This window comes from Leuresthes tenuis, unplaced genomic scaffold (genome assembly GCF_036924035.1).
Source record: "Leuresthes tenuis unplaced genomic scaffold, fLeuTen1.0.hap1 SCAF_19, whole genome shotgun sequence".
Taxonomy (NCBI): domain Eukaryota; kingdom Metazoa; phylum Chordata; class Actinopteri; order Atheriniformes; family Atherinopsidae; genus Leuresthes; species Leuresthes tenuis.
The window spans coordinates 17,574,648-17,597,113 of record NW_027325373.1 but is presented as its reverse complement, the minus strand read 5'-3'; the positions used below and the strand labels follow the sequence as shown (position 1 = coordinate 17,597,113).

The 22,466-nt window shown below is 39.2% G+C and overlaps 1 protein-coding gene across 2 annotated transcripts in view; it reads right to left on the bottom strand.

Annotated features, from left to right (window-relative positions):
* Positions 1 to 1,125: 1,125 nt before the first annotated feature.
* fibcd1b (fibrinogen C domain containing 1b) overlaps positions 1,126 to 22,466 on the bottom strand; it is a 101,494-nt gene continuing 80,153 nt past the window's right edge. For both annotated transcript variants that reach the window (XM_072372353.1, XM_072372354.1), the window contains 2 exons: positions 7,038 to 7,217; positions 1,126 to 4,686 (listed from right to left, as the gene is read on the bottom strand). In XM_072372353.1, coding sequence (XP_072228454.1) covers positions 4,421 to 4,686; positions 7,038 to 7,217 — 446 coding nt within the window. In that variant the 3' untranslated portion in view covers positions 1,126 to 4,420. The remainder of the gene's footprint in view (positions 4,687 to 7,037; positions 7,218 to 22,466) is intronic.

The window sequence follows — 22,466 nt, the reverse complement described above, 5'->3', positions numbered from 1 at the left end:
TTCTCCCGAGAGCAAGCTGCTATTTTTCATGTCTATTGTCACATGATTAATTTTGCTCTTCCAGCTGATACAGCTGAATTGGTCGTTCTTTATGAACACTCTCGTAGTACAGCAGCACTGACCTCATTTTAATCACCACTGATTGAATTTATCAGTGTGGCAGGGCATCGTTAAGCTTGCTGCCTTATTTGTATGTTCCACAGTTTGGCTTTTTTGTTACTATTAAAACCCTTTGGTACATCATCAGCACAGCAAATGTTTGACAATGTTAGCAATTGTAGATTAGGACACATATTTTACCTGAAAACCTTCACTAGAATTCAGAGCAAAAACATGCTGTTATTCAAAAAGAATATGACAGTGACTGTTGCAACACAATAAATCATACACTACCAATAACCCAATAAACCAGAGAAGCCTGATTTTGAAGGTTAAGATGTGCAGTGCTAACAATCAGACATGTGAGTAAGGCTAGGTAAGGTATTTAAAACACCACTTGGTTAAAGTCATAGTAAAACTGAAATGCACAATGCATGATCTAGTGTTACTTTAAGTTATATGGCTGTTAATTGGTGAACTGAAACAAGTATTTATTTTAATAATCTTTTGGATATATCAATAATGAATGACAAACAAGAGATTTGAACAATAAATAAACAAACACCCACGTTGCTCCGCATCAGCTGAGCACAAAGCTAGTTATCTGTGGAATTATTAAGATGGTAAGTGATAAAAGAGGAAAATAATTCAAACCTTATTAAATCTCTCACATAACTTGTGCAATCTTTATAACAGCTCCACACAGATGGATCATGCAACATTGGTTGTTCTTTTTCTCGTTACTGGTAACCAGGATTTTTCCTTTAAATAAAAAGATCTCTCAGCAAAGCCAAATCTATCTGAACTGCTCAACAATTGGACTCCTTCATATCTTGTGTCTTCTTATGCTTCTTTTCAAAACCCTGTTGATTTTAAAAAAAAAACATAGATGAGTTTTATCCAGTTCTTCTTCTTTCAGATGTAAAAAAGAAACAAAACGAAACAAAACAACTGGGAACATCGATCACATTTTCGTTGGTGCTGCTGAGAGAAGAAAGAACACAGTTCACAGTATTCTCCATTTATAAAATGTGAATGTTTATTAAATGTTGACAAGAACATTAAAACACAGTATCAAGATTCAACAAAACAATCTATAGTACTTCACCAAAAATAAAACAAAGAGAAAACATAGTTAGTTCTGCGCAGGGAATGAAGGAATTCCAGGACTGAGGAATGGGAAGGCAGGAGAGCAGGGGCAGCAGTGGGAGAAAAGAAAACAGCATTAAAGAGGATGGGAGTTACAGGAGCTGGAAAAAAAAGAGGAGAATTTAGAAGCTGGGGGTGTGGGGATGGCAGCAAAGGCTAAGGCAATTAAGAAGGTACACGCTAAGAAATATAGAAGGTTTGGGGACCTGGGGGATCAATAAGGAGGGTACTGATGCTCTGTAATGAGTGGGATAACTGGGATTGATTAGAGCCTCTGATTTCACTCTTTTATCTTCTCTTCCATTAGAGTCTTAGCAAGCTGCGGCAGAGAGAGAGAGAGAGAGTGACTATAAAGGCATTCACACAACAAAAACACAAAGGGGGCATGGCAAATAATAGCTGTCTGCAAAAGTAAATAATACAGAGCAACATTAACATATACAGTGTGCACAACGTTGTATGGGGGTGAACAAAGACTTTAGGAGTGGGTTTGCAGGGTTTTAGGGTACAGGCGCAGATTAACACAGTACCAGAAAGTGGTCTCCACTCTAATGGATTCACAATCACAATAAGTAATAGTTCATTATAATAATGTAAATCTCTCTGTTATCAACACAAACAGTAGGGGAGGCGAGTTGTACATAAGCATCACATTACTTGAAAATTTCACATTAAGACACACTCAGCCTCCCGCTCCTTGTCTGGCTCATGCACACAGGCATGAACAAACTGAAGCATGTGCCTGTATGTGTGCACACAGAGACACTATAGATGCACACTTGTGTACACAAACACACAGGCTCCGTCAAGACACACACACACACACACACACACATATTCATACATTCACCCACGCAATCCAGTTCCTTTGCCTTATGTGACTTCTTACAGTTCCAGCTTAGATTGACAAAAACCTCTGGCATTATCAAACCTCATACTATGTGCCATTATAACATCAGCATTTTTTTTTCTTTTTACAAGTGTCTGTGCTTTGATGAAAGGAGGTGGCAGCGGTCCACCGGGATATGACGTATAGCTGTATGTACTGTACACAGCTGAGGTGCCACGGAGGCACATGCAGCAAGAGGAGATCCTTCCGGAGATGATAGAAACACTCACAGCTGCTCAAACATCAGAGGTATTCAGTGCGGCATTGCTCGGTGCTACACGTGAACTCACTGTCAGCTGTGGCGACACCCTTCAGTGCACATTCAAAGCTGTTTTCAAGTTCCACGAGACTCTCCAAAGCCAAGATTTCGAAAAGATCACATATGTCCAGCAAGGCAGCTAATGTGCCAAAAAAGTTTGAAATCTCTCTCATATTGTTCCTCCAAAAAAACGATTTAGGTTTGTGTGGCAGATTTGAACGAGCATGTGCCTGTGGGATAATCGCATTTCCTCCTCTTGTCTTGTTTTCAATCTTATTCAATCTGCCAACTGCCCATGTTGCTGAGAAAAACTTCCTCTCTATCTTTTGAAATGGTGAATTTTGTTGAGTCCGTGTGCTTAAGCTCTCTTTGTGTTTTAGCATAGTAAGAAACATATCACATGCTCTTGAAGTCATACACACTGTACAATAAAATCTTCAGATATTTTAAAGCTTTTCTCACATCATCCAAAAAGTTGACCGACCGAGTTCAAAGAAAAGAGCAATACTGAACAGATGTAATTGCACTGTTTTTCACCCACATGTTGCTTTTGTTTTTTTTCGTAGTAACATTTTTTCTCTCGTATTTTTTTTTCTTAATTTGCTTTAGGCAATTTTGACTTTGTCGTGACACACTTCAGAATTTCTACTGAGAAGAAGACGAAAAAGAAGAGAAATGGTGAAGAGCATCAAATCTTATTTTACAGCAAATTTTCCACTGTGTACATGACAGCAGAAACTGTCGCATGATGATCACCTGGAACGGAGAGAAACATTACAAAACAGAGGACAAACAAAAGAGGTGGGACTGGGGATGTGACATTTCCTTACTTGTCTCCTCTTGTGTTTTTATTTCTTATAGAGAAAAAATATTGCATGCTTTGTGTCATGAATGAAAGTATGGCAGCCATGCATCATGTTCTGTCTATCTGTGCTTAGCATTGTGCTCAGTCAAGATGCTCTTCTGAACCCATGACAGGAAACTGATAGTCTTGGAGAGCTCTGTCTGTCTGTCTGTCTGTCTGTCTGTCTCTCTGTCAAAGTCACATACGCATGCACATTCACACACACACACCTACACACACAAAGTGCTGGGTTACCATCTGTGAGTGCTGCATCAACTGGCCAGTACTCAGCTGGCAGGATGAACACACAAAGTGCCCAATATGCTCCTTAATGGCCCAAGATAGATGAATAAGATCCTCCATTTCCCCCCGCCCCCCACACACACACCTTATTTCCTCTTTTTCTTTTTGCACCTCTTCCCACTTCCTCTCTCTGCTTTGATGTACTCGGTCCCCTTTTTCTTCAACCAATTTAACTCCTGTCAGCTTGTACCCTCATTTTCTGTGTCTTCCTCTCATTATTCGAGGCCCTGCACTTCTTGCCACTACCCTGCTGGGTCTCATTCACACAGATAAAGGATGTAAATGTAACAGTTCACCACTGCGCTTTCCCTTCTCACGGGTGAAACTAAATTTCTATCTCCTGTTCATATGTTGTGAAGGCTTTGTCTAGTTCTATTATTAGCTGAAGAACCCTCTCACATCTTCTACAGCGATAGGCAGTGAGACTGAGCCCGTCTAAGTGCCATGCCACCACAGATGGGAGGTCAGAGCTACACGTCAGGAGAAAATCACTGGGGTGTGATTCTGCAGGCGATGGCTGGACCATCATATCAGACTGAGTAGAGCTAGCGCAGTGGACTGTGGGCTCAGGGCTCTGAAATGCTGTTTTTATCAATGCAAAGGCAAAAAAATGAGGGCATTAAGGTTAGAATATTTTTCAGAAAATGGGGTCGCATGAAGGATTATGGCAGCCAACATGACTAGTAGCTGAGTGATGATGGACAGAAGAGCAAAATGGAGGACGCGATGAGGCAAACTGCAGAGTCAGCTAAACTCAAAGAGGTATGTTTTAGTGAATAAACAATATCAGGACAAGTAACTCCATCTAGCTGTCAGAAAAAGTGGTTTGTAATGTTTCAAAAATGTCTTCTTTTTTCTTCTATCTCTTTTGTTGGTTTTATTTATTGTCAGGATCACGGGTGGGACGTATCTTCATCTCGGAGAACTTGAGGGAATATTGCCAGCCAGTCCAGGAGGACCACTCGATGCCATCGGCGTAGGAGGTGTGCTGACCGCGCAGGTACTGGCCATTAAGGTTGGAGGTGTGGCAGTTGCGATACCACCATGCTCCATGGTAGAAGGATGCGCAGTTATTCTCAGAGTGGTCATTATCTCTGTCTTTGGTGGTGAACTTCATTCCATTGTGCTTCAGGAGAGAATCACCTGAAATGTGCAACAAAATTTGAATGAGTCAGTACAAACAAAACTAAGATATCTATCTATCTATCTATCTATCTATCTATCTATCTATCTATCTATCTATCTATCTATCTATCTATCTATCTATCTATCTATCTATCTATCTATCTATCTATCTATCTATCTATCTATCTATCTATCTATCTATCTATCTATCTATCTATCTATCTATCTATCTATCTATCTATCTATCTATCTATCTATCTATCTATCTATCTATCTATCTATCTATCCATCCATATGTACAGTACATCTCTAAAGAACTATGGTTTGTCATTAGCTAAAAGCAACAGGACTTTTAGAAAACAAGGGCAGATGTGAGATGAAAAACACCTTTTAAGTCACAGCTATTGCATGGCTGATACCAGAAACCACAATTAGACATTTTGAAGTTAATCACAAGAGATTAACTTCAAAATGTCATGACTTTGCAGTTAATCGTTTTAATAAAAAGACAGAGATAAAAGAATAAAAAATAAGACTGCAGTTCTCAAGAGTATTTCGTCTTGTAATCTAAAGCTGGAGGTCAGATGGCTTTGCCAATTCATCAAAGTTTCTGTTGTGACCTTTACATCTTTTAATAATGCATCCTCAGTGGTTTCAACCAGATATCTATCAGTCAGTGAGCACAAATGTATTAGTGGAGAGAAAAGACTTGATTTAATTCTTTTCTTGCATTTTTCTATCTGGTAAAAAGGCTATAAAAGCATAATCAATGAGAGGGCATTCTTTCCTGCAACCTCTGATTGTGAATATGACAGTGATGTAAGACCACTGCAGAGATGCAGCACAGCCAAGTGCCCTTAATCATGGTATGGGTAGTAAGTCTGATCCACACAATCAAATTGCTGAGCTGGAAACATCTTCCAACCATGTAAAGATTTCTCTCTGGCAAGCTCTCAACAATGATAACTGCTTTAAAAGCTACTGCTCTAAGAGGCTAAAAAGTAAAATGAACACAGCATCATTGCAGATACTGTGGTAAACCAGAAGTTTTCAGCAAATGGATGTTCAAAGAGCTCATAATGTACAATAAACTCCCCATACACTCCCTCCACTCTCTTCCCTCTCCAATCTTTCCAAAGCAGGTACCACACTGGCACTAGAAGTGAATAGAAGGACAAAGCTGTGAGGAGAATGAAAGGCAGCTCGTGAGGGCATCAAACAGCCTTTAATTGCCCAGGATGTGGCCATCCAGCTCCTTACCCTCTCACTCTGCCCCACTCTGCGCTCAATTTGACATTACTATGGTAACCACTCAGTTGGAAAAATAATTTGACAAACATGTTCATGTTGTGTGCTGTTGGACATTAGAAGAGAAGAGATGGTAAGTGAAGAAAAAAAAAAAGGGGAGGGGGGTGGCTTAGTGGTGTCAGCAATGGGATGATGTCCAGAGGGTGTATCAAAAGAAAAAAAAACCAAAACATCAACAACAGTGCCACTTAAAGGCTCATTTACAAAGCACTGGATGTAACCATGGTGGCTCGGGGCTGGCAGCCTCCTCGGATGCCCATTAGGATCCAGCTGCTCTCAGTGCAAATAAGCACCTGTCAGCTGATCGGAAGGCAGCCACAGAGGGACAGCAGCAGAAATACTAACAGTGCGGCTTGCAACAACATAGAGAGCTTGTGTTCCCCAAATTTCACTGGATTCAAACAGGCAAACAAGTTCAAGATGAGGATGTGACAAAGACAGACCAGAGGCATTACGCAACATTTTGCAAGCACCACATCTGAACAACAACCTCTTGTTCAACAAACACAGAACTTTGCTATCTTCTACCGACTCAGATATCCATATCCTCATTTTATTTACCTCTCCTCCCCCTGTAACCTGACCTTCTTCCATCTTAGTTTCCCACCTCCCCACATCTCCTGCTGTATCTCTCATATCTATCCCCATTCGCCCATGTTCCCAAAGTAGCGCTTCCCACAGGTTCTTTAAATTGCTTCTTCATTTCAGCAGCGGGTTTTTGTTTACGCTGCAGGTCAAGCAGTGCAATTAATTGGCAGTAATTTAATCAAGGTGACAGGTAGCTGGCTTGGATCTGATTGTTAGGGCGCAGAGGCACAGACTCTAGCTGTTCCTCTCTCTGTGCAACTGGCTGTATGGTTTAACAAGTAGGCACACCTTCTGCGCTGTAAGAATAACCTACTGTTATTATATTTAAAGGCGGAATAAAAGCAGAGCTGGCTGGAGGTTTTACCCACCGCTGTTTTAGCAATTAGGATAGATGAAAAAGAAATGTGCAAAGCAAAAACTGTGTGTTCTAATCAGTGGAAAGTCTTAACGAGTTCACTCAGTACTGCACATACCTGCGTTGCCAGAATAGTCTCCAACAGTCAAAGGGTATCCATCATCATCAGGGTCCACTGAGAAGAGGGCTACTCCAAAGGTACCATACTGAGCGTATGCTGTGTTATTTTCAAAGTCTTCCAAGTCGATACGCAGCTCATAGTTTCCCTGGATGGACAGGGCATGGATTTGCTTTAGCCCTGCAGGGAAAAAGAGAGAGACACAGACCAAAACAATCCATTAGTAAGTACCACCATTGTTCGAAGCAGACAATATGAAGCTATTTCAGTACTCTCTCAAAGCCATGCATTTTCTGGAAATAAGACGTAACATATTTCTGTTCCATTTGGAGTCTCCCTCTGCATGTGTAGGGTTTCTTATCAAAACAAGATCAGTTTCTATTCAATAGTGTGTACTATTCATGCAGGTGTTTGCTGTGAAGTTGGAGACCAGCTGACTCTACAGAACACATCAATGTATTGGATCTAATATTAAGAAATTATACAACCTATCAAACTTTAATTATACCGACTGCAGCTGAAACAAGAGTTTGCTGAATCAATAGTTAACGGCTGCATTCTCTATCAGGGGATCTGTTAAGCATTATAGCTGATTTGAATGCCTGAAGGCTTTAACTGTTGCCATGGTAATCTAAATCAGTATTTAAATCCATTGTGGGTTTTTAATATACATTACCTCAAAAATCCTAAACAGCTCATGAAAAAAAAGAGAAAGAAAGTCTTTCAACATTATTCATTATGCATGAACATTAATTAGGTTTACCCTCTCAAAGAGGGGCATTTTGATTTTGATGCATCTATTTTGCTGGAGAGGCTACCAATGGGATTCAATTCACTCATGTAATAGTTGTGCTTTACTGCCTGAGCTGAAGTGCAAAAGGGCTGGAAGTGTCCATCTTGATATTCCACTTCCTTGATATGGAGACAAAATGCAGTAAAATGACAAATAAAAGCTTAATATGTGTGAACCTTACAAATGGAATGTTTTTAAAAGTGGCATCTTCACTTTGCTTCTTGATATTTAATGTAGTGAAACTAAATATCTGGCAAATAAAGCAGATACTTATAACCGCAGCAACATTTTAGCTTGTAACATTCAATGAAGATGGAAAATGTAATAATACTGTAAATACATAGGAGACAAAATAAGAAAACGTAGAATTTAAGTTTACCTGCTTCGTTTTACCAAAGGTCTTAATGTATAAGGGAATGATCGACACAGGGGTACAGTACAAAGATCAGTAGTTATTAGGAATATGGGATAGGGGTGTAAAGTGAGGGGGGGTAATCCCTCTCTCTTTGAGACGAGGGTGGAACCATGGGAAAAACTTCTTTGTTAAAATAACACTAAAAACATATAAAAAAAGACAAGAAATCCCATGTCTGTAAGTAACAGCTTACTGCTGCCTGATGCAAAAGTCTGGTATTTTGTGACAGCCCTGTTGAGTATCTCTTTCCCTTCATTGATTTAATTTTGTTCATACCCACTTTATGCTATTTGGGGTCTCAGGGTCGCTGTAGGCTACCCGTAATACAGTCAGATGAGAAGCAGGGTACAGCTTGGACAGGTCAGCAGTCCAACATCTGTGTCCATGTTTTATTGTAAAATGTATAATTTATGTTGAGGATATCCATTCACCTTGAGAATGTAGATATACTGATCAGCCACGAAGACAACAAGCTTAATATTACACGTTGACAGAAATTAGGGGGCACGGACATGAAAAAACTACTCGGGCACCAAAGGAACAAAATTGAGAAAAGGCTTGAACTTTAGTTTCTGAACAGTTTCTGAAACTTGTGGGGTGCATCTTCCTGCTGAAGGTGGCTTTTACGTGCCAAGTATCAGTCAAAGTAGCATTCACATCAGACCCAGCAGAAAACTGGATTTTAACAAGGTGATCAATCACTTCACCTGTCAGTAGTTTTGATACTGTCAAGGATTATCAGTGGGTTTTGAGTTGTGTCAAAAGACAGTCGTCTTATTCTCAACTCAAAAAAGTTGGACTTAAATGTTAAAAAAAAAAACAGAAATTTGAAACTTTTGCAGTGTTTTATCTCCAAAATCAGTGCAACATGTTGTCATTAGTGCAATTTCTAGCAGTGCTCAAATGGATCAGAAGGCACAACACGGTCACAGCCTCCTGATGGGTGGAATTACATTGAAGAACTCATTTGAACAGTAGATGTCTTTACTGTAACATAGATGTATTATTTTGATAGGTTTGCATGAAAATAAGATTATTTCTATATCAATGTATGTTTTCTTTTTACATTTCCAATGACACACTCCCTCCAGCCACCATTTCATACACTTTCAGCACACATCCACCTGTCTCAGCTATTTTGAGCCTGTCATCACTTCATTGGATGCCCTGAATTAATCTTTTAATTACTGCTAAATTTGTTAGAGCATTTGTGTAAGACTGAAAGTGCCGGAGGGAAAACAGGGTTTCCATCCCTCCTTCCTTTCTTCCGCCTTCTTTTGGTATCTCCCTGCTGTGTTGGAGGGATGGTGTCTCCCAGAGCAACTTTGCCCCCCTGGGTTGATCAAAGGTACCAAAGAGGAATAGCGTGTCAGGCAGAAAGAGGCAGGAAGAACTCTACCTGGGTGTCTTGAACGTAAAATTCAAAGCAGGAAGACAAACAACAGTGAACTTGGCTTCAAGGCTCTGCCGGAGAGCCTCTCCTGTTCTTAGAAATGCACTCAACATTTTCAGAGTTTATTCGAAAGTATAACAATAAAGAAAAATGCATTGAAAGCATGAACAGAGGAGCTTCAAAGGCTTTACTTTTAGGAACGAGGGTTGGATTTAGTGCTTGTAGAGAAATATATAGGCACGTTTAAGGTTTATTTTACCGTCTGTCCTGCAATGTGACTCAGACTCAGCATGAAAGCAGCTGCGCTGCAGGAAGATGGGTGTTTCAATGAACCTGAACACTGTCATTTTACCTCCTGCGGCAATCATCACCTCCACAAATGAAACTCATTCTCTTTTTTTAAAGCTTACAAACCTCAAACTGACTTCGTCTAATTTGAATTCCATTGCTGTCAAGAATTGCTCTCTGAGAGCACCTCATCTGAAGTGGAAGGCTAATTTGATGACAAACACAGCTGAAAGAACGCATTATTATTCAGAGACAGAAGCTCGCAGTCTGGGCCCAGGCACTTAGTTTGGATTTAATCCAGCCCAATGGGAGGCTGAACCTGTTCTTTTCATTTTCAAAGTAGATCAGCCAATTGGAGGTGGAGAATCAGTCATTAATGCGTTCATAGGCAAGTAACTTCACGCATGTCACTTTCAAATAGCTTTTCATAAGAGAATATCAATACTCAAGTCTACATGCAGGAAGCAAACACACAGCAGCACAAAGAAAATGCACGTTTTCTCATTCCCTTAGAGAAACAAAAATGGCTTATTTGCAGAAATAGTATTTGTGTCGTAGTCTTTTGAGAAAAAGTATCAATCTACATGAGCGCCTAAGGGAAGAGTACCCTGCAGTGATATGACAAACTTCAAAAGAAAGACTTAGAATGTTTTCTCTCCCAGAAAAAAAGGAAAATAAAATAGCAGATGCAACACGACTCTATTTAAAGACGCTCCAGCTTCGAACTGTATTTACATAACTTTAATTCAGTCCCTAATTAAAGCCCCAGAGAATCTCAGCGAGACTCCAATTCAGAATAATTAAAAAGGAAGACAAGTGAAATAACAACAGAGACTTCTTTGGTTAAATTCTAAATGCTCAGGTGTAACTGTCTGTTAATTAAATGCTATTGTTAGGATATTTAAAATGAGTTCTAATACAAGGGAGAATTCTGAGGTGTTTTGCTTCAGTATTAACATGCTGATTGCTCCACTTGGGAGAGACTATCTCTCTTATCACTGATTTGCCATTTAAAGGAGGCTATGTGGCAAAAAAAAAAAGAAAAGAAAGAAAAAAGAATAACAAATCTTAATTCTTCATTTGCTTTAGATGGGCAATTATGCTTTTTTTGTTACACCTTATTCATAATATACTAATCAATATTTTTGCTATGGTCACAACAAATCAGAATAATTACTTCCCTTTGTGCATGACTTTAATTACAGACATATAGCTCTTTCTGCATGTCTACAAACAACGAAAGATGAAAAATATTTAATATAGGAAGGAACTGAAGGAAGTTACGGTGTAAATTGTTTATTTTTGTGTTCACACGAGTTAGTAAAACTGGATTGATGGCCATGCTGCAGCTCTGTGTGGTTGGTGGTTTAACCTCATATTAAAGTCAGCAAACTAACATGTTCACAGTGATGGTTATATGTTGGTTTAATGTTAACCATCCTCTTGCAGGGTGATACATTTATGATAACTGCTAATTAGTACCAAGCAGAGTTTGCGCCGGGAATCATGAATACATGTGATGACAAATCTATAAGAAACAGTGGGCGTTTGCATAAAGTCCTCCAACATAGGTGACAGAGATCACTTGGTCATGTCCTCAAATAATAAGCTCAACACAGATATCAGAAATGTTCTGTTGTTGTTGTTTTTTTAAAATCTAAACGTCTTGGTTAACTTCATTGAAATGCGTGCCACTTTCAGGTAGGGTTTAGAGAATAAAAATAAAAAAAAGAAATCTATCTGGTTAAGGTTAAAAACATCATTAATGGACTTCTGCTGCACCACTGTCACCGCTGTCACCTTAGCCTCTTTCACATATCCGTTGTGCCTTGTAGGTGAAAAATAGTCGTCCTTATTAACCTGCTGCTCTTCCTTCTCCTAATCCACACATGCCAAGTAAAGGGGACTCAGCTCTGCATCACCGTGTCCTTACACACACCGAGCCTGCAACTTGAATCATACAATAATGCAGGCCTGTCTGCTGCATTGTTCCTACATGATGTAATTGACTTTCCACATCTTGTTCATGTTTGTTTGCACACAAACACTTGTAGGCTGGTTTTGTGAGAGCTCTCACTGGTGAAATGTAAATGATTAGTGTAAAAATTCATGTATATAGTGAATTCTGTTTGTTTCAAGGTGCATGGTTAGATGGCTAGGTTAGAGGGCCAGGGCTACACATTTTAACATTACTATGCTGTGGCTGTTGTCATGTCGCTGACCTAAACAGAACAACAGCCGATAGACACGTTAGCATCTTGTTTTTCACAACCACTGATTGACACGTGTGTTTTGGTCAAGTGGAGAAATGTAAATGTGTGTACAAATGTATGCATGACATCTTTTTTCCTGGTTAAACTAAACTGTTAAAGGAAATTAAAAATCCACAAAAGCATGTCCTATTAAAAATGGAAAAACACAGCTAGTTCAGGCAGTCAACTTGAGCTCCACTGCTGTTTCAGATGTGATCTTCCTCATACTCCACATGTCATACATCAAACATATCCTTCCAACCTGGGCGATCTCTTTAAGCTGAAAAATTCCTCTCTCTTTTCACTGTCACATCGGTGATGCTAGCGCTGCAGCACTCTTCACTCTACATGCTGCCTCCTTTAATTTTCAACCCTCCATCACTCCTGCATCCACCTGTAGGCTCTGGGGACAGACATTCTCTCAATATACAGTTATCAAATTGAGAAAATACATTTTCATGGAGTGAAAGGATTGAAGCTAAGATGACACATTCCAAATATATTCAGCATTTAAGGTTTATATGCATTTTAAACATGAGCTGTATAACTGAAATGCATTGTAAAAATGTTTTCATAGACTGGGACTTCTTAACTCTATATGTAACAACATAATAATCAGCAAATTTCTCTTATGCTGTAAAGTGTGAGGTTTTCTCATTGAACTTAATTTAGGACTGGATTAAAAAAACTTGTTGGAGGAAGCAAACACAGCAAGAATTGAGACCCCCAAGTTGCTGCAACAACTGACAAAAGATAGGCTTGTTATTGAGACCAGTAGGATTGCCCCATGTTGAAATCTAACCTTTAAATATTTCAATAATAATATTTCCCACTTGTTAGCATATTCCAGTCCAAAGTATGTTTAATCAAAGAAGTATTTAGCAAACCTATGACAAGACTAGCACTTTCTGTGACTTGGCAAAATATAGGAAAGCAGTTTTATTATGTCCTGGCACTTCATGATGGGCACATCAAAATCTACCTACTTTCTTCCAGTATTTTGGGGCCCTTGGTAGATTTATCCAACATTTGAACAACTTACATTACGTATTAGTCTTCTGTGAACGTGTGAATTTGAGAAGAAGATAAACAGTACTGCCAAAAGAAGCATCTCTTTTGAACAATCAATGTGTTAACTGATGAGGAATTTCATTTATCCTGATTGCACATTATTAAAAAATCTTCTTTGCCTTTAAAGGATCCATGTCATTATAGTTTTTATAGTTCTCGGAGAGTCACAAGGCTAAAGTTACTGTGACTTCACTGGTGTTAAAAATAGCACTTTAGCTTAAGGCTAATGTTATCTTTGTCATGTCCATTATTATGAATATTAGGTGGATAGAAGACACAAATCATTTCTGCTGTACCCGAAAAGCAGGCAAATATTAAATTTAGAATATTAATACAATTGGGAGCCAGCTATTGATCCTTTTTGGAAGCAGATCTATGAAAACCTACAATAACAATGATATATATCTGCAACTACTTCATTAAACTAGGTCACGGCAATCCATAACTCATGTTTACAGCCCTGAGGTTCATGGGAAATAGGACAAATTTAGCTTGTTTAGAACTTGAAGACAGTAATTTGTCATTTTGATCTTTTATTCACTCTGTAAGGGCATGTTGTGTTTCACCAAAACTAAAAGGAAACAAAGCGCAAATCTTCCTGACATTGATTAACCCATTATCACCAGAGATTCCTGCTCTTTAAATGTGATTTTCCAGCTAATGAGAATGACATCAATGACTAAATAAAAAAATGTAGGAGACCTCTGTGAGATGCCTTCGTGATACTGCTAAAAGGCCCTAATATTAATGATTTATTTGCTTTTATTTGAAAAGTATGTTGGGGGAATGTATCAGATGCTTTTAGGGGACATGTTGCAGTCCTGTGCTCACAGTCCCAGAGTCGTGCATGCAGCACTACAGGGTATAAAGGAAAAGAATAAAAAAAAACCCAGATCTCTAAATCCAACAGAGAAATGATTACACTTCTCTCTGCCGTTTGTGACATTTCTCGAAGTTAATTATTCATCATGCTTTTCTCCCTCTGTTGCTGGGGGGCAGCTCCTGAGACTGTTTCAGCATAAAAGGAGAAAAGAAGCAGCACTCTTCCATCTCCTCCTTCCCTCTCCCTCCCACTATAACTCAACCCCTCCCTCATGTTTCTTTTCCTCCTTACCCCCCACTCCATCACACCCTCTTGTCTAATCTTTCCTGTCAAGATGTTTTACTCTACAGAGGTTGTGGTTGGGGAGGAGTTAGGAGAGAATGGGCTATTTCCATATAGCCACAAGGACAGCTACAGTGCCCTTTACCATTGGGGTCTGTGCTGGTTGAGGGGTCTGCGAACATGCGTCTGCTGAAAAGCTTGCTGACGTCTCGTCTTAGGGAATACAAAAGGCTTGCTATCACTGGCTCTCCCCTTGTCATCGAAAGATACGAGTGCAGGGAGAAAAACAGAGACAGGTGTGTGCTGAACTCTTTGACTTTCTGCTCCCTCAGAGCCAAATGTGACATTTAGTGGGACCAAAAAGTGAAAGAATTTTATGATTAACTGTCACAAAGACATTGCTATGCCTTTTCGCAACATTCAGTTTTAACTGTTAAAAAGAGGAGAACACTTCATGTAAAAACTCTTAACCTTTGGTGAGGGACTTTGGTTTTAAATGTTGGCTTTGGGAATGAATAGAATTGTAAATACTTTGAATTTTTCATGATGTCCTTTGAAGTATAAACTCATGATGCTCCTGAAAATATACAGAACCTGAAAAGTGGAAATTTTTACTCCCACCCACCCACTTTTCCCCATGAATGGTGAATGTTCAGGCTGACTGTGATGAAATGAGATATGGCCTCTAATGGGGACTACTGCGGTCCCAGTTCTGCCATTCTTTTTGAGGAGAAGAATAAAAGCGACTGGGCCACACTTTTTTTCCTGATTTGGTTGCACTCAAGCACACACAATGCTTATCACTGATAGAACAAATGCACAAATGGCTGATTTCACAATATTCAAAAGCCCTTCAAGACCGAATACAGAATATTCTCTGGTTGAATGAACATTTCAGCGGTGCAAACACAAGGTGCTGCTCCCCAGGCTGAGTCTAAGTTGGGAGTAATGATCTTGGGAATGTTCATTTTGCCCAAACTGCCTTTATTACTGTTTTCAGGAATCCCTTGCTTCATCTTTGAAAATAGATACACATTGCAATGTATAATTGATACATATTGTTTCCCTTAGTCTTCTGGGTTTTTGGATAACTTGCTGAGCTGCATATTTCACACCTCCAGCATTTTCCCTAGATTAAATCCAGTGGCTTTAATGAGCATTGCCTCACAGTGACACAGAGACAGGTGGTTCCACCTGGCTGCGGGTGTGAAGATGCAGCTCTGTAGCTCTGATGGACGCTGTGTAAGAAGACAGTGTGAAAAAAAAAGACATTTCTTGTCTGCTACTTCCAACACCGAAATGACAGCACATTAACCATGAAAGAAATTGAACATTTAAAACCAAGTTTGGGAATCTTTTAAAGATTACTTCAGTGTCAAGGGTTGTATTTAATTGGACCCTGTGAACATACAAAACTTCAGTGTGTGAAGGTCCACAAAGGCACTCAGCAGCTGAAAGCATTGCTGTTTTTGTGGCAGCCCAATGGAGCTATTAAGTGAAGGAGATGGAAGAGACAACGTTATTATGGTGGAGCGCTAATGCAAGGTATAATTAAATGTTAATCCAGCATGAAATACATATTTTTTGTACTCTTTCTGCATCAGGAACAGCTTAGACTGCAATATATTACTTTTACCAGGACAGAAATATTTGGGTGTTATCTCTCTTAAGAATATTATCTTTTTATTCATTAAATTTAGATTCTGATCATCGATATTGATTAGGAACTGTTTCGAATATCTCATGATTCTCTACTTCTGTAATGCTCTTCATACTCCTGTGTGTATTTCATGTAATTATTATATGCATAAACTGTATCACTGTAACCTGATGTTTAATGCTGCCCTACAAGATATGCATGCAAATGTAACCATTTGAAAGATTTTGTGTCACCAATTTGAATATTCCTGAAAATGCTGGTCTACGTTAGTGATTGTTAGTTAACTCAAAAGTGAGCGTCCCATGCATATGATTGTAAATCCATGGTGTTTCCAAAAAAAAGTGAGCTAAAAAAAGATGAATGCTTTAATATCTTGAGCAAAGAACACTGTTGAATAAAAAAAATTTTAGTTGTAACTAAAAAAACATGATAAAAATTACAAATAAGGTTATTCGTTATTTTTATGCAATGCAGAGGCAACTTATAGGACTATGAATGTGGTATAATGTGATCTTGAGGTTACATAATCCATAGATAGCTTAAGGAAACACAATAAGCCAACCAGTACAACAACAAAGGCCCAAATGTTAGCTTGCTGATACAACATGAAAAATATTAACTTACCACTTTCGTTCAAAAGACAGTTACACTAAGACATGGAGGAGGCGACACATTTGCTCATGTTGCTTATAATGTAGCTTGAAGAATTTAATTACATGTTTGTTTATCTCAACGACTGCTACTGAGCTTGATTTGGAGCCCCTTTCATGCAGACTGTCATCCTGTTTTGAGGACCTCTTCTCCCTCCTGGTTGCATATTTTCATCCTGACTTTCGTTCAAAAGAATGTTACGCTTTTCATTTATTTTCATTAGAACATAAAACTCAAGCAAGGATGTAAATCTAAGCTCTCCCTTAGATATTTTCAGCTGAAGTCTCTGTTTTTAAATGTTAACCTTGTTCCATTGTTAAGTATTCAAAAGTATATTTAAGGACTATTGACTGATATCAGTCAATATTCAGGTTAATTTATCTATTATTATGATAAGTATCATTTTAGTCTTTCAGCATTTCAGCTGCTTATCATCATTATTAAACCTAAACCATTTTCTTGATACTTAGCTACTTAAAAAATGAATCAATTTGTTGTCAAGATGCCTGTTGTCGATCTTCGGTTACTGGCCTCATCAGCCTGTCCTTTGTTTCCTATTAAGTTGTTTGCTGCTTTTTATGGCTCCTCTTTTCTTTCTCTGCTCTCTAAATCCCTATGACTGGTGAAGACAGAGGACAGCGAAACCTGAGTCTGAGGGAAAAACTACAGGGAGTTTTCCCTCTTTGCTGTCACCAAATGCTTGTTCAGTTGGAAACTGAGGGCTTTCTTTTTATGATATTGAAAGGTCTGGACCTTTAAGTGCCCTGTGATGAAATATGCTGCGACAACACAGCCTCATGGCAGTTTGTGAAACTGTCACATAATGCAATATATTGATTTGAGTTCTTGGATAGGTTTTCTGTTTTTTTTTCTCCTTCCATCTACATGTACACAAATATAATTACAGGTAGGAGTACAATGTCGCAGCAAGCCTATAATCGGAGGTAGCAGGGTGTGCAGATGGACCGGAAGACTTTTACGTGGGAGACCCCAGTTTGATCCTATATTTTCTACACTTTATTTTATTGTAAACTCACTGCCATGTGAGATTCAAGCATTAAATACTACTTTGAAGCAAAATACAATTGGTTTCCTTTAAATGACCATGAAACAGAGTTTCTTTCAACGTAAATTGTATGTCAAAAATCTTTTTTCGTATTGTAGATCATCTTGCTGAACTACATCGCTTTAAAAGCTGCGCTGAGTATCACAAAAAGAAATTAAGAATTCATGTCCAGATGTATGCATGAAATGCTCTTTGTTTTGTTCTTATTTCACCAATTCACCATGAGACTGGGTTGATTGTGCTTTGGTTCTGTACAAATAAGACCAGACTGAAACTGGTCAGACTGCTCTGTGTGTTTTGTATTCGTGTAAATCATGTCAGCAAATATTTTGGGGTGTGTTTCGTGAGGAAGCTGCTCTCTTATGGGTGTCTCTATGGTAGTGAATAGAAAAAGGGAGCACAGTAATTACACCGTAACAACAGTTATAGCAACCACAAATCAAAAATCTAAAGACGTGCTAATGTTGATTTTCTATCTTTACAAACACATCCATTGTGAGACCTCGATGGAGTGTGTGACTACCCCACAAGTCTGTCCTTTCAAAGCTGAGCTCTGCTCGACTTTACCCTGTCACAAGAATCACTGAAATCTCTCCACCAGCTGTCACTTCCCTCTCTGTTGCGCCACATCTCCCAGTACTCATTTGAAATGAATGTGTACTGTTGTTTTGTCTCTTGCTGCTGCTGCCAGTGTGAGCTCACAGTAAGACATGGAGGAGGCGACACGTTTGCTCATGTTGCTTATAATGTAGCTTGAAGAATTTAATTACATGTTTGTTTATCTCAACGACTGCTACTGAGCTTGATTTGGAGCCCCTTTCATGCAGACTGTCGTCCTGTTTTGAGGACCTCTTCTCCCTCCTGGTTGCATATTTTCATCCTGACTTTTATTAATTAGTGGGTGTGTAACTTTAATGGGTAGGGACAGGCAGGGGTTAGTGTAACATGGAAGATGTAAAAATAACTGGTTGGTCAAAATCATGTATAGAGATGTAGTAGCAATTAAAGATGATGCTATTTTCCCTTCCAACAATATTCTACATCAGTTCAATAAAGTAACACTTGAGAGTACTACACTGAAACTCTAGACACATACACATCATAGATCTACTCTTGCTGTCTGACATATAGTACAGTATCTCTGTTGAGATATGTAACATTTCACCTTATGGTTGACTCATCTTATGCATATTTCCTTCTAATCATCTCACCGATAAAATCGATGTGGGGTTTTCTTTCTTTGTTCTTTGTCCCATAAAGGCATATCATACATAAAGTGCTACACTTGCCATAGGAATAATTCATGTAGAGATAATTGAGCTTCAATGAGGATGTCAAAATGTCTGCTGTGACTATGATTGTGATTACTGATGGGTAATTGTATTTTTGCAAATGTTTGGGTGAGTGAGCCATGCCTTTGATGGCGTAAATGCGCAACTAAGGGGAGTCAGATCATTTTGAAGGGAGACTCAATTGAAATGTAAGATGAAACAGTTTGTTAACTGTGCTGTTTTCTCTTCAGCTTGAACATCTGTTAGCTTAGATTTTTCACTTCATTTGAATGTTATTAGAACATTTTTCATCGTGGAGGAACAGAATTTTTGAGTAAGTATGCTGGATTATTATGGTGGCACATTTTATTGTTAAAAACAGCTAACCTAAATCCTGCTCTTAAGGTCCCTGCCACAGTCAAGCCAACTAGCTTGTTTATCTTGCTCAAACTAGATCCCCTACGATGATAAGAATGGGAGAGTCAGTGTGATACAAGCAATTAAAATCTCTCTCATGCTGAATTCAGTGTTGGCTACTGTCACATAAGATTAATTCATCTGATGCCAGATAGCTCAGATAGATGTCAGTGTCAGATTTCAGGTTTGCTTTCAACCTCACCCCTTTGTAAAACTAAATGTATCCAAATGCCATCCACCGGGCAAAATAAAAGGCGATTTTGCTCAAGTGGCAGGATTAGAGTCATAAAATCATGAGAGAGAAGAATGAGAGCCAACAACCCATCACATCTGATATCATCAGAAATTAACCTTCAGGATGGAAAGACTGAGCCGGGAGTGGTGAAGTGTGACACGGAAGGAAGGTGGAGGGGGGAAAGAGCGAGAGGAAGGTAGACAAATGCTGAAAGAGCTGGCACGCCTCCAAGGCTGTAATTCAGGGAGAAGACCGCATTAATATTTAGAGGTGCTCTCAGGTAAAACAAAATGAGCAGAGAAGCCCCAGCTCGCAGGAGCGACTGGCAACAGACGGACTAAAGATCCACTGAGAATGCAGCATTCAAAGGGACACAAAGCTTCAAGGTTTGCAGCAGAAAACACAGTTATCTCCGAAGGTAAATGCTAAATTAAACATATCTGTCACAACGGATTTATACAGGCAACATAACACAGATACTAATCCAGCTAGAGAAGGTTCGATATTTTTTGCCTGATCTGAAACAGACCTGAGGAAAATCCTCCTCATCTCAACATGCATAAACATATTAAAAAAGAAAATCCAAGAGACCTGCATGTAATCAAAGTTGTTATCCAAACCAAAACAGAACACAATGCGCAGTTCAATCACTGAGGAGTTGATTAAACACTTTAATCGTGACTGAAATATTACCATGAAATTACACTGATGCTAATGTTCCCAAAATGATGATCAGTCTGACTTGACAAGTTAAAGGTGAGCCTTTGACTTGAACGAATTATAGGTGGGAGATATTGAACAAACTTTTCATGTTAAACAAAACAATATTTTTTATCTTCATTTTTAGATGATATCCTCATACACATTATTGACATCAAATATCCAAAGAAATATAATTGTATAATACTAAACATTTGCATTCAGCCCACTGTCAGCAAGTTCCCGCTCTTCATATGTGCTTATTTGGCTGCTACCCTCCGTGCTCTCATATTCTGATGCAGTTGAATTCACAATAAAGAGTGTTAGACATCACAAGTCTGAAATAGTAACAGAAATGTGGCCCCTTCAGGCTACATGTGGACCAGCAGTCACTGATTTTATAAACAGAACTAAACCTAAAGCGAGAGTACACAGACAGAAAGTGAGTTTACATTATGAAGAGCTGTGGTCAGCTGAATGTGCTGCTGCCACTGGCTGAGCAGGATAAAGAGAATGAGGTGTCCAAGGAAGTCCAGATGCTCACTGGGCTCTTCTGGTGATTCTCTTTCCCAGAGAGAGAGAGTACACCTTTTTCAGAATACTAGATTTGTGGTGCAGTGTATTTCAGAGTATTAACATTGTGACTGTGAAAATGTTAGTTGCTGAAAGTTCTACTTGCTTGTTTGCTCTCTGCAATTATTAAAAGAAAATAGCTGATTCCTTTTGAACCCCCTTGGATATTAAATGTGTTTAATCTGGACTTTAAGACTTGTGGCAATAGAACAAGATCGGACAGGCTGATTTTGGCTCAGGTTGAATCAATTTTGTGACTCATCCTTGCTTCCAGTGGGCCTCACTGCTTCATGTTCTGGCTGTGAGGCCTCTGGCTAAGGTGACCAGGTCACCAGCCAAGACAGTTCTTATATTCTACCAGATTCAGTGCAATGAATATCAGCTGGGAATATGTACCTAGTTTAATTTTGACATTGTCATCCAGTAGCACTGTCACATCCCTGCGTCAACATAACTGGTGGCACAAAGCCAGAGGTCAACCTGTCTGAATCAGATTTTCTTCATGAAGCATTTTAGGGTTATCAGTTCTAAACCCAGTGGGACAGATGCATAAATGAACACCAAAAACATCCATCCATCCATTTTCTATACCTGGGGTCTGGAGCTTATCCCAACTGTCATTGGGGGAGAGTCGGGGTACACCCTGGACAGGTCTCCAGTCCATCACAGGGCCACACAGAGGCCAACAAGATACACAACCATCCATGCTCACACTCACTCCGAGGGACAATTTAGAGTGACCGATTAACCTGACATGCATGTTTTGGGCGGTGAGAGGAAGCCGGAGTACCCGGAGAGAACCCACGCATACACGGTGCTAACCACGACACCACCATGCAGCCCCACCAAAAACATATGAACGGCTTTTCCTCCACATTAACTGGTATTTCTTGAATGGAGGAATATGTGAGTCCACATAATTTGCGATAAAGCTAAACGGATAATTTCGTAGAGCTTTCTGAGAAGGATGGTGTTTTTATTTTTATTTTTTTTCTCATTCTCAATTTTCACTCTCGTTTACTGTAATTGTGTGTGCTATAAATAAATGCAGCTGTTTGTTGCGTATAATGGCTGTGGAAGACTAATCAGACTTTGAAAAGAAAAGAAACATTTAGAAATCTGTGTGATTTTCTGGCATAAGATTGTGTCATAGGCTTATGGAGGGCTGTTTAAAAAAAAAACAACAGAAAACATAACATGATCCATCTGAACATCTGTGTCTCCTTCCTGATCATCTCCAACCACGTCTGTGTACTGTTTGTGAATTGCTGACAAACCAGGAGCTGCCCATCCTCTCCGATAGCCCTGATGTGTTGTGTGAATGGATGTGCATTTCGGCTGTTGGTTTTTTGATCCGACCATTTCTTTGTTACTCCCGTAGGGACTTTTGCTCTAAACTTCTACAGCAGATCCACTGTTGCTTTTTTTTGTTTAGCAGTTTTTGTTCCGTTTATGATAACAGAACTGAGATCACCACATAAAACAAAGTTATTTTTTCTTGACTTCATTTAGGAGTGTCTAAGTTTTATACTGCTTTCAC